Source organism: Melitaea cinxia, chromosome 18, assembly GCF_905220565.1.
Source record: "Melitaea cinxia chromosome 18, ilMelCinx1.1, whole genome shotgun sequence".
Lineage (NCBI taxonomy): Eukaryota > Metazoa > Arthropoda > Insecta > Lepidoptera > Nymphalidae > Melitaea > Melitaea cinxia.
In genome coordinates this window covers 14,994,813-15,007,642 of record NC_059411.1, presented here as the reverse complement: position 1 = coordinate 15,007,642, position 12,830 = coordinate 14,994,813, and the positions used below count along the sequence as shown (strand labels likewise).

Here is a 12,830-nt window from a genome sequence, read left to right as displayed (position 1 = left end):
TCTAAAGAAATTGTTAATTAGGTGTAATAGTACTCCAGTGAAATTAATTAGAAATTAAAATTTTTTAATCTTTATGATTTGTCCAGATAATCGGAATTGCTATTCGATGGAACAATGTATTAAATATTGTAGCTACCATTTGACTCGGCCATAACTTCTAATCACCTGAATTAACTTATTTTTTGCTTTACAATTATGCAAAAAACCTTATAATTTCTAGATTTTTTTATTCTTCAAAGTTGCGGATTTTCTCCCATACTTCATTATTTTTTTATCTTGATTACAATATTTACGCTGAATCTTCAAAATATGTTACCAATAATGCATGCTATAGGCAAATATACATTTATGTTTTTCAAAAACTTACTGATGACAGTGAAATTGACTTTCAGGTTCCTCGTCGGAGAGTTCTTGAAGTCCACTCTACATCTGTACACACCAGCGTCTGCAGCTATCACGTTGTCAACCATGAGGACAGCTGGAGTTGCACCACCTCTGAAGTAAGCTCGGTTGCCGAAGACCTCCGAGGACGACCATAACTTGGGCTGGTTGGCGTTCCGACCACGGATATCGTAGCTGAAATAAAGATCCTATTGATGAACGAGACTAAAAATGACATGAAATCATTAACTTTTTCGCAACGTTTTCTTCTTATTCTGTACTAGATGTGCCCCGCGATTTAACCCGCGTTAATTTAAGAAAAAATATTACCTTTATACTACTACTTCGAACGATTACTTTCTGACATTTATTATAAATTAACAAATAAACTTCCCAGATTTATAATATTAATACAGATGTATAGATTTATGGATCAAAAATTGTCATTTTTTAATAGAAAACGTTTGGTTTTTCATATCTATATGGGAGGTACTCGCACGCGGCCAATCGTTTCCCGCCCGATCAAACAGACAGACAAAAATTTTTAAATCGTTTTTTTTTTTGTGTTAAAGTATCACTTAAATAACTGTACGTACTTGAAAGAATCCAGTTACTTTGAAATAAATCCAAATTCTCTTTAATTATAATTATAAGTTTTGCATTTTTTGTAATGACATAGCTATATATTTGAACGTAAACATAAATTCTCTCTCTCTCTCTCTCTCTCTCTCTATATATATATATATATATATATATATATATATATATATATATATCTGTAATCGAAAGTTAGCCAACCTGTACAAAGGTTCTCCATCCAACTCCTTGAACCACAACACCATGACCACCGCGTCATCTGAGTGAAGGGGCTGGATGTCGCAGGGCAGTGATGCTTTCTTCCCCAGTACACCTTGCACATCAGATGTGGGTACTGAAAAACAAGAAATATAGAATTAAGACATGCCATATTAGGGATTTTTACGCTAAATTGTTACGCTGTTAACTTAGAAAGGTATACCAAGAAATACGTTTTTAAATACATTAATAAGATTAATATACAGTATCGGTAATATTATAGTTAAAATACAAGTAGCCTATTTAAGTAAACATATATACAATTAAGCAGTTTAAACAAAATACAAATAAAACACTAATACAATTATTGTTTTTTAAATGATACAGAATTACATATCACAGCATATAGTATATAATTATTTATTGCAAACGAAAAAGAGATAAGATGTGTTATAAGATTCGTTAATAAGCAACAAAATCAACGATTCGAATAGATTCAGCCAGTAATATCCCACTGCTCGGTATAGGCTTCTTTCTCGATGTAGGACAGGGGTTCCCAAACTTATTTTGTCTACTGCCCACTAAGAGAATAAATTATTTTATAGTGCCCCCTTTAAGCAATCTTTTAATGAACATTAATTGATGTTCTCAAGTTGTAGACGAGAGTCCTTATAGATTAAATGACAAAACAGAGGGGGTGTTATCGCCCACTTTGATAAACACTGATGTAAGAGAAGAATTGGAGTTGAGTTAATCTCGTTGCTCCACTTTGTGTTAGCGGATATGTTTACCTACTGTAAGTAGCGATTGATATTAGGAATATATGATAACAATCGGGACCGATGGCTTAACGTGGTCTCCCAACACGGTGGGGAGACCCACAAGGACAAAAATCCTAACCGAAAAGAAATATTTGTATAAAAACAAATCAAACCCGAGAATCAAACCCGCAAACCGCCGTTGTTCAGGCGACTACACGTAAGTTATTGCAAAAATATACATAATGTGGTTAGAAAAACACAGAGGGCTTTATATTCAAAATAAATACTTTACATAACCACAAAACATTTGTGCCCAACTTAGTTTTATAAAATTGTGGTAGTGTCCCAATTCTCTACCAGCTTAAACCTTAAATCCGCCTTTTGACAAATATAGAAGCTGTAACAAGAATCGCAGACGCTTTAATGCGACAAGGAAGAGACACGGCGATGCAACGAATTGCAGTGCCCTTTAAATATTTGCGTTAAATCTGGTGACTTATCTAAGAAAATACTTGTCAAGATAAACAAATTACAATTTGACGCTGACTGTTCTTTTGTTTTGTGCATCACGAACGATACTTATGCCTAAAAAATTACTGCGTAGAAATTCTAAATTTAAAAGTATAAAAAAAATATGCAATTATTTTTAATTTGAAACTTCTTTTAGAACCACTGTGATTTCAAATTTGTTGTGAAAGATCTCCGTGTTCTAAATGAAATATTTCACACAATTAATTTGTATTTCACAAATCATCTAATTATATATTTAAGAAGATCTAATATATAAAATTCTCGGGTCGCGGTGTTTGTAGTTAAACTTCTTCGAAACGGCTTGACTGATTCTCGTGAAATTTTGTGTGCATATCGGGTAGGTCTGAGAATCAAACAACATCTAATTTTCATACCCCTAAGTTGTAGGGGGGGGGATTTAGGGGGTTAATAAGACAACATATACAACGTTTGCAAGGTCAGCTAGTATATATACATATATACATATATATATATATATATATATATATATATATATATATATATAGGAGGAATATATAGGAGCGACGCGTTTTGCATGGTGCTTACGACCTTTCGTGTTGTAAGCAGTAGTGGTTAACCACCAAATCGTAACGGCCTCTCTTCCTATAAATTTAAGAAGTTTTACTTACGCCGTGTGTGATTTGTACACACATACTTGTTTTTTTACAGCATAGCTAACTATGATCAGATCAGAAAAATAGAGCAGGTAACGTTCAGTATTCAATGACTCGTCTAAACATTGTTAATCTAGATGGAGACCAGAGCCGCTAAATACCTATTGGCTCAAAAGAGATAAAATGGGATGAATAAGGTGGCAAGATTGATAGATAGGTGAGTGGCTTTTAGCTATATAATTCAATAACTCAGGAGCTAGATAAAAACCGATTTGGTGGTTAACCACTACTGCTTACAACAACCTATTTTAATCAGTCAATAGGCACTATAATGTTTTTTTATAACATAATATTTCTCTGGCTCAATTATTTTAGTTTGGAGTAAATTCTATTACTAAAAGCTTTAAGTCCTATTCTAGTTTAATATTCCATTCCAGTCAGAAGACGTTTGCATTTAATCTGTCTAAATATGCAAATGAAAAAAAAATAGTTTTATTTTTCAAGAATATAATTAACTAGCTTCTGCCCGCGACTTCGTCTGCGTGGAACAGTTTCTTTGGGCTAGCTTGGGAATCTCTCAAAGGGAAAAAAACCGATTTCGAAACATTCTTCATCGGTGCTCCGCTCATATTGGTCTTAGCGTAATGATATATAGCCAAAGTATAGTAAGAATTTTTCAAATCGAACCAGTAGTTCCTGAGATTAGCGCGTTCAAACAAACAAACAAACAAACTCTTCAGCTTTATAATATTAGTAAAGATGAATAATAAATTTTCAGAAAACTATAATAAATATATCACAATTATCGGACTAAAATATGGAAAAAGCTACGGGAAGGAGTCTATTATGTGACTTTTTCGTGCGCAGTTGAAGGAATTCCAATTTAAGGTCATTATCGGAGTCCTAAGCATCAAATGTAAAGATAGAGCCATGTAATATAATGATGGTGGCAAAAATATTGTAATCGATCAGAAAATTAAGAAAAAAAAGCGGAAGTGTTAAGCAGTAGTTGTTAGAGTAGTAGTTATAAAGTGTTGTAGCATTTTTTTGTTCAGTTTTTGGCTTTGAATCTTACTGCAATGAAAACCTTCAAATACTTGTTTTCAAAAATCTTAAAGAAAATTTTCCCCGAAACTCCCACAACGACATTTAAAATTTTGCTGTTTACCTTTACTAAGCGATCCGTAATAAATATTAAATAGGGCGAGTTTACACAGGAGCTGTCAAGGCGTGTCTTTTCAACGTGAAGGAATTACTGCCGTTTTAACGGCAATCAAACGTGTTGGAACACGAAATATCTTGTTACTTTACTTTAACGAACTCAGTCACGGATAATTTTATTGGTATTCGTGTTTCAGCCGAAATGATTGTATTCTTGCACGCTATATTGTATCGATGTTAAATTGGTAGCTTGTAATCTTACTTGGCTTTAACGACCAAGTTGACACTGAAGCGAACACGTGAATCGTAACCACCAGTTAAGGGTTAGTCCAAAGTTATTTTAACTTGATTTTATACTGTAGGATGGAAAGAAAATGTTCGTATCTCAAGTAAAAAACGAGCGTTTTTTAGACCACACGACTAAAGTAAAGCTTCTTTAGCAATAGGCGTCCATTGTGATATACGAAACGTAACTGGCTTTGAAAAAAAGAGAGAAAAATAATATGTGCTCCTACCTCTCTTACTCCGTTTGCCTCGCCCGATCACACTTTTCATAATACTCTCGTCACGCATTCACTAGCTTTTTCCCTAAGTCAAGCGTGCATAAAGAAGCTTTACTTCGAAAAGGTTTTGACATGGAGGTAATATTTAGTGTGCATGATTTGTGATTGAATATTTTGTGCTTTTCCGCGAATGGCCTTCATTGGCGGGACGAATTTTTTCATATGTTCGTAATTCAACTGTATTATTTGTGTGTGGATTGATGATTAATAGATATCTTATTTGAAATTTGATACTTGTCAATTTGATTTATTTAAATGTAAGCAAGGTAACGAGTACTTTATGAGTTATAACAAATAATGCGTATATTTTTTTTATGTAAATTAAGGTCGGTTTTTTCTTGTTTTAGAAAAATTGCTTGTCTGTAAAGTTGGTTTACGGACGATAGTTTAACACGACGATGTCATAAAAAAACATCTCGGACGCATAGGCCAATCGAGTGGAGGAGAGATGGATGCGGCGCAAGCGTACAATAGGCGTAAAGGGACAATGAGTCATCCTTTTTCGTCCATGCAGCCGGCCTTCATCGAATTATTAGATGTTGTCACGTCAATAAACATATTTATAAAGTCTTTAAGATAAACAATGTAGATAACATTGTTTATCTTAAAGACGTCTTCGTTGGCGTGGTTGGGAAAAATCCTGTTTTCAACTCCGGGATCGTGGTTTTCGTTTCCAACACTCAGTTTAGTACAAATTATTAATTAATGAACTCGTTTTAGAACGTATCCTGTTACGATTAACCATTTTTTTTAATATCGCACTAAATATAAGTAAGATTCTAGGATTTTCGCATTACTCCTCACCTAACGACAATCGTGTGCAAGCCTGTTCTCCCCTACGTAACTGATCAAAGTTTTAATACAAAATCTGAACATTATGTACACAGGAAATTGGATAACACTACGTGACGTACCGTATAAAATGAAACCGCGATCAGTTTTGATCGTGGAAAGGCTCACGTCGCTCGAATGTTTGATGATGTAATTTCGATCTGCGAATATTTCTTACATGTTATTTTTTAAGTTAGACACTTGGTATTCGTGGGAACGCGTTACAGCGAATAGTGGTGGTAAAATAATATAAAAATAGTTTAGTTGGTTACATCTTGAAGAAATTTTCAAAAATCCATATATACAGCATGTCCTGTAGGTAGTGGATCAAGGATTACCATACATTTTTTTTACACCAGCTTTGTTCAAACTTCAGTTCGTAAACTTTTAAACGTGAAATTTGTACCTATTTTTTGGTCTAATTTTCTTGTTGTTGTTAATAATGCTTTAGTATCATTTTCATTAGGAAGACATGTATTTTTAGCTACCTTGAACAAAAAATAACAATATAATAAAAAACAGATATGGTCAAATTTAATATTCAGCTTACATGGATGATATTTTCACCACATGTTGAAAACAAAGCATAACTCAAGAACTACAAGGACTAGGACTATAAGTTTTAGTATTTTTGTTAGATAATAAGTTTCACTACCCCCGATAACCCGTTGTTCCACTACTTACGGGGCATCCTGTATATATAAGTGAATGTTTGTATATCCTTTATAGAATTGTAAACTATACATTTGATCATGTCATGATCTTCAAAGTGTTTTGCATGAGCCTACAAATATTTCTGAGTTTGTACGACAAAACAACAAAAAAAAAAGAGTAGCAACGCGTGTACAGCTAGAATGCACATATAAACAATTTATATATTACACTTCATTTGATGATCTACTTTACAACCCATACCAAGATAAATTTTAACATACATAAATCAACATCGAGAGTTCGATATAAACTAATTAAAATTATATAAATGTTACTGAACCCTGAACTTGGTCTGTCAAACAGTGACTGAACTGACTAATCGACCGACTGACTGGTTAATTAGTTCTTTAGAAAGTTATCGCATTCAACTTGTAATATCCCACTGTTGGACATAGACCTCTTTCTCCACGTTTTGTCCTCTGCTCCACTGTGGATTGGCGGATATGTTTCCCCACTGTGAGTAACGATCGCTATCAGGTATTTATGATATGAACCAGGCAGCGGCTTAAAATACTCTCCGAAGCACGGTAGGGAGACCCACAAGGACAGACGTCCAAATTGGAAAGAAATATTTTTACAAATACATATCCATCCCGAGTGGGAATCAAAACCGCAAACCATCCATGTTTTAGGCGATTACTCGCACCAATACACCAGAACGGTTGTTCTGGTGTTGCAGGCGTCTATAGGCTACGGTAATCGCTTACCATCACGTGAGCCGTACGTATGTTTACCGACCTAGTTATATAATAAAAAATTACATATGTCGTAATCATTGATGTAAATCAGTGTTAATGAACAGATCACTTCATTTTAAACACAGTTTAGAGTTTTTGATAAGTGAATAAAAAAAAAACGTACACACATTTCTCTGTTCGAAACTACTGTATAAAAAAAACAACATACTGTATAAAAAAAACAACATACTGTACATGTTGAAAGTTCGAAATAGTTTAAATTTTATATTTCATTTTCGTTTTTGATCAGAAATTTATCGTGAATTAAGCCTCTCCGGGCTCATTAAACCGTTTCGCCGAACGGACGTTAAAATATTCGTGTATATTTGTAACATTTTATTGGGAATCGAAATTATTTGTGGAATTAACGGTATCTATAGCGTCAGTAGTGGCGAATTTTTTTTAATGATTTTTTTTTTTTTTTTTTTTTTAAATATATAGACTAGCGCTTGACTGCGATCTCACCTGAAGTCAAGTGAAGATGCAGCCTAAGGTGCTGCACGCTTGCCTAGAAGATGCCTATTCACTCTTGATTTAAAGATACCCAAGTTATAGTTCGTTGGAAAAACGGAAGCCGGAAGGGCATTCCAAATTTTTGCGGTGCGTATTAGGAACGAGGAAGCAAATCGTTTAGTGCGAGATCGTGGGATTTCAACCACATAGCGGTGCAGATTCATGCGATGCCTTGCGGTTCGGTGGTAGAAAGGTGATGGTGGAACCAAATTGTATAGTTCTAGAGCACACTCTCCGAAATATAACCTGTAAATGAATAAATTATTTGAGTTATCATTATACATTGATAGGGCGTAATTTGTATTACTCAGATGGTGGTCAGCCAGCAGTGCTTTATAGTTTCAAGTTCTTCTCAACCTGTTTCACTACATATGTTATTTATTTTTTTCTTTGTTGTAGTCGTTCTAAAGTTAATAAATACATTTTTGCAATACACACAATTATAATTATAATCATTTTTATCACGTTTCAGCCTGTAATATTCCACGGCTGGGCATAGGCCTCTTTCCATGTAGGAGAAGGATCAAATCTTAATCCACCACGCTGCTACAATGCGGGTTGGCGGATGTATTCCGTACTATGAGTGACGATCGCTATTAGGTGTACATGATAATAACCGGGACCGACGGCTTAACGTGCTCTCCGAGGCACGGTGGGGAGACCAACAAAGACTACACAAAAACCAAGACCACGGCAAACATCTGTATGGCCACGCCAACGCGTTGTCTTTATTATTTATTAACGAATCAAAATTATTTTTCGTAACAAACTCGTAGCAATACATTATCTTCATAATATTACATATATTATATATTACGTGCTAGTATATTATAACAGATACTAGCTGACTCGCAAATGTTGTCTTGCCGCTTAACGCTATTTAAAAATAGGGGTTGGTGGTTGAAGGGTGAAAATTTAGGGTTGTGTGTATTTTTCAACGCTAAATCATAATAAAATAAAAAATAAATAATTTATCTAAAAATTAAAAAAAAATTGGGTTGGACTACCCTTAACATTTAGGGGATGAAAAATAGATGTTGTTCGATTTTCAGACCTACCTCTATGCACACAAAATTTCATGTGAATCGTTCCAGCCGTTTCGGAGGAGTTTAACTACAAACACCGCGACACGAGAATTTTATATATTAGATTATAATAGATATAGTAATAACAACAGTTATACTATGTTATGCAATATATCTAGGCTCATTATTTAAGCAGCATAAAATACATTAATTGTTAAATTAAAATACATATTAATATATAAAAAAGATAGAAAAATTATTTGAAAATTTAACGTCATCCATTGATTAAGAATTAAGTTCATGTTAAATTTATCTTGAAGATTACATACAGCTATGTCAAAAAAGCTAGATTGTAGCAATCTTGCCGAATGACGTTTTCCACGAATGTCTATTAAAAGATCGTTATTATGGTGACATTATATCTCGATCAAATATGGAAACTTCTGTTCACTATGATATATGAATAAATATTACTATTTAATTGTCACAAATAATATATATTATATACATTGGATATGAAAACTGTCTTTATATAGTGTGTATTCATTAATACATTTATTTAAATTCACGTAGCTCGCAACTTACGTTTCTAAATCGTAAATGTAATATACATAATAATATATAATATATAATAATAATATATAATTGTTAAAATATCAGCCTATATTAAAATTATGTAGGCTAAGAATTAATCGTTGTTTCATTGCAGAAGTAAAGCAAGCATATACACATATATAATTGATTTTTGTAGATATAAAAGTGACTTGAAACAGAAAAAACGATATATGAGACGGCAGATTAATTTGTATTGAAGGTCCGAACTCGCGCAAAAATACAGTTATGTAGACCACGAATATAACTTTGTTTTTAACCCTTAATTACTCGCATGGCGTCAAAGCATTTTCGGATTAAAAAATGAAGCACTTGGCTCGGCCCGATTTCCCCCGCGCCCTCGCTAGCTTCATAACGTGCGTCTAAGTTTGTATTTTACTAGCGACCAAGTCATAGGAGTGTAAGAATGCGTCGCTGCACTCTTCAGCGCTGACCCCGTGCGAGTAATTACGTTACTTTTTTGGAAGAGGTAAGTTTTTTATTTTATGTATTTTTTTTGTGTATTATGAATAATATTTGTGTTATTGTATGTTCAGTGAATAAATGTTTGTTCACTGTACTAAAATACGTTTTTTACATTTTTATAGAATGAAATTATCAAAAAATTCCGTTTTACTACGAGTTTTGTCTTTTTGTCAGAGTTAGTCATGGATAGGAGAGAACAGCGAATTGCGCAATGGTTGGTAAAGGATGAAGGAGGTTCTGATGAAGAAGAAGTTGGAGGGTCAGTTTTCTTATGTTCAAAAACCAAATAAAGCTGTTGTGTTGTTATCTTCCATGCATCATGTAGCTCATATCGACCCAGCCTCAACTGAGCACTAATGGAGGAGTGGACACCAATGATCACTTGTGTGGTAGATTCAACGTAGGGAGGTGAACCAAACGGCGACCGTTAGCCATTTCCTTCCACCTGATAAATGTTTCAGGCATAAATGCACTCATTGTACATCGAGTAAATACCGAAAAATCACGTACTCACATGAGGCGTAATTTCTTGCGGCAATTGTCTTTTGAACTTATTCATAATAACCAAAACGACGACTTGAAGTCAAAGCAACTCCTAAAAAGGTAAAAAAACGTCTGATGGAAGTGCATGAGTTGGAAAATCGCGTCCCGCTAACCACTGCAAAACGTGGACGATGCAAAAGCTGCCCGAGGAAATGCGATCGCAAAGTACCAACAAAATGCAAGAAATGTACAAGATTTGTGTGCTATCATCATTCTGACATATAATGTCAACAGTGTAACGAGAGTGATTTGGAGAGTTCCTAAAAAATACGAGTATATACTATGATTTCAGTATACCTAAGTACAAATTGTTAATTATGATAATAATTTTAGTTGAACTTGTTTTTGTATAATTAATTAGTAATTCATGTTATTACTTATAGATATTATAAAAAAAACAAAGCACTTTAATAATAAAATAGTTTCATTTACTTATATATTTCAAAATATATTAAAAACTACTCATACTATTTGGGGTCACCTGTGACCCCATGCGAGCAATAATGTAATATTCTTTGTGCGAGTAATTAAGGGTTAAAACTGACTAGTTAAGTGTCAGAAATAAGGTTATTTTGTATCCGGAAGCACAAAGAAAGTACGATAATACAGGTTTAGTAATCTGTGACCTCAAAAAATGCTGATGAACGGATATTGTTCGACTGTTAGTGCAACAACCACATGTAGTGACCCATACGCCAACGCTCTAGTAATATACAGCGTGTGTCTATAAAATCAACATTGAAGGGAATGTGCAGACCGGGAGATTTGAAAATGGAATATAAAAGGTCAAATAAATAATTGTGTTTGCTAGCAAACGAAAAAAAACGTCTTCAATTACATAGTCAAATAATACAACGTAAGTAGACGAACAAAATTAAACAAATCCGGTGTCCTTATCATGATACCATACTTGGGATATCTTATTTCCAAATAATTATCAAAATGGGTTCACAAACGACGAAGTTATCCGCAGACACATATAAAAAAACTATTTATACGGTCGAATTGAGAAACCTCCTTTTTTGAAGGGGGTTAAAAAGGTAAAAAATTTTTAAAATATAATTTTGTAAATCTTGTCATTCAAAATCCTGTAATTCCTATTAAAATGTTACTTATCGAAGATACATATTACAATTTAATTTAGAGAAAATTACAACATACCTACATACTTTACGTACTAATTTATTTTTTTGTTATCAAAAAGCGTCAAGATCTTATCAACCAACTCATTTTCTGTTATACGGCTTTTATTTGTGATAAGTCCACACAAATTATTTTTCCAATCTCAGTTAAAATTTTTAAGACATATTATTCTTGCCTACGGTTGACTTTGCTGTTTGATAGTTTGTGAAAATGATTATTTCACAAAAAACAAAGTAACATCTTTTTTTGTATGAAGTTAACTTTTATTTTATACAATCTTTGATAGTCAAAGATACATTTTCAATTTCCGTTTCACCGATGTTCTATTTTTAAATATTGACCGTTAACATAGAGACAACCTGTATGTTTATTTAGTTATGATATTTTATATATTTTAGTTACTTATAGATATAAATCAACGACTTGAGCTGTCATAATGATTTACTCATTCCATTGAATAGAAAAAAAAAATGTATAATTGAGTCATAAAACTCGTTCTATTAGCAAAAAAAAGTAACAATTGTTTGTGGTCTAAGTGATAAGAGAATATTTTAATACATGTCATTATATATAACGCAAGACCCAATTAAAATTAAGATTTATCTTGATTTTGGTGTTATAAGAAAACAAACTACAGGAAATAGATATATATTTAGTATAAACAGTATAGTAGGTTGCTTGTTTTAGGCTTACTTTCAAATATGAAAATACAGAAAACGTATACTTTTTCTAACCAGTAATATAATAAAGTAGAATAATTCACACTAGCTATAGCAATTGCTAGCGACGCACTAAGTAAATATTTTTATTAACCCACACTGATCCTTTTTTCATACAACTAGGTCGGCAAAAAAGTGTACGGCTCACCTGATGGTCAGCGATTAATGTAGCTTATAGATGCTGCAACACACATCACAAGTGCGCTAATCTACCCCCAACCTCCCCAGGAGCTCTGGTCATCTTACTCACCACAGGAACCAACAATGCTTGAAAGTAGTATTATTTATCTGTAATCTTCTGTAAGTTTGAGAACTTTACCAGTCGGACTGCTCCAGATTTTGAGCAAAATATGTATGAATGAAGGGACATTTACACTTGTATTTTATGTATTACCGGTCTCTTGTCACAGAACTTTCATCTTACCAGCAGTAGTTAGGTGTAGCATTAAGTTGAATTAAGTATGGAATATATTCTATACAAGAAATAAAATAAAAAACTATCAGTGATAAACACGTTTAGTAAAATCGCTTGTAACTTAATCCGCCATGTAAAAGTTGCGTAGGAGAGTTCTGACAATCGCCAGGTGGGTAGATTATGATTAATATACGTACATTTATTACACCACGAATTATAAAATCAATTTCGGTAGTTGTTGCCCGTGAACCTTGAAACTTGAACCTTGCGATAACCTTTTGACATTTAAATTCATATATTTGTGAAC

At 33.4% G+C, this 12,830-nt stretch overlaps 1 protein-coding gene across 1 annotated transcript in view; it reads right to left on the bottom strand.

Moving 5' to 3' along the window:
* Positions 1 to 6,914, bottom strand: part of LOC123662242 (hemicentin-1-like) — a gene marked incomplete at its 5' end in the record, with an annotated part of 41,615 nt that extends 34,701 nt beyond the window's left edge. The window contains 3 exons of the mRNA XM_045597113.1: positions 368 to 576; positions 1,180 to 1,312; positions 6,893 to 6,914. Of these exons, the coding sequence (XP_045453069.1) occupies positions 368 to 576; positions 1,180 to 1,312; positions 6,893 to 6,914 (364 nt within the window). The remainder of the gene's footprint in view (positions 1 to 367; positions 577 to 1,179; positions 1,313 to 6,892) is intronic.
* Positions 6,915 to 12,830: the final 5,916 nt, after the last annotated feature.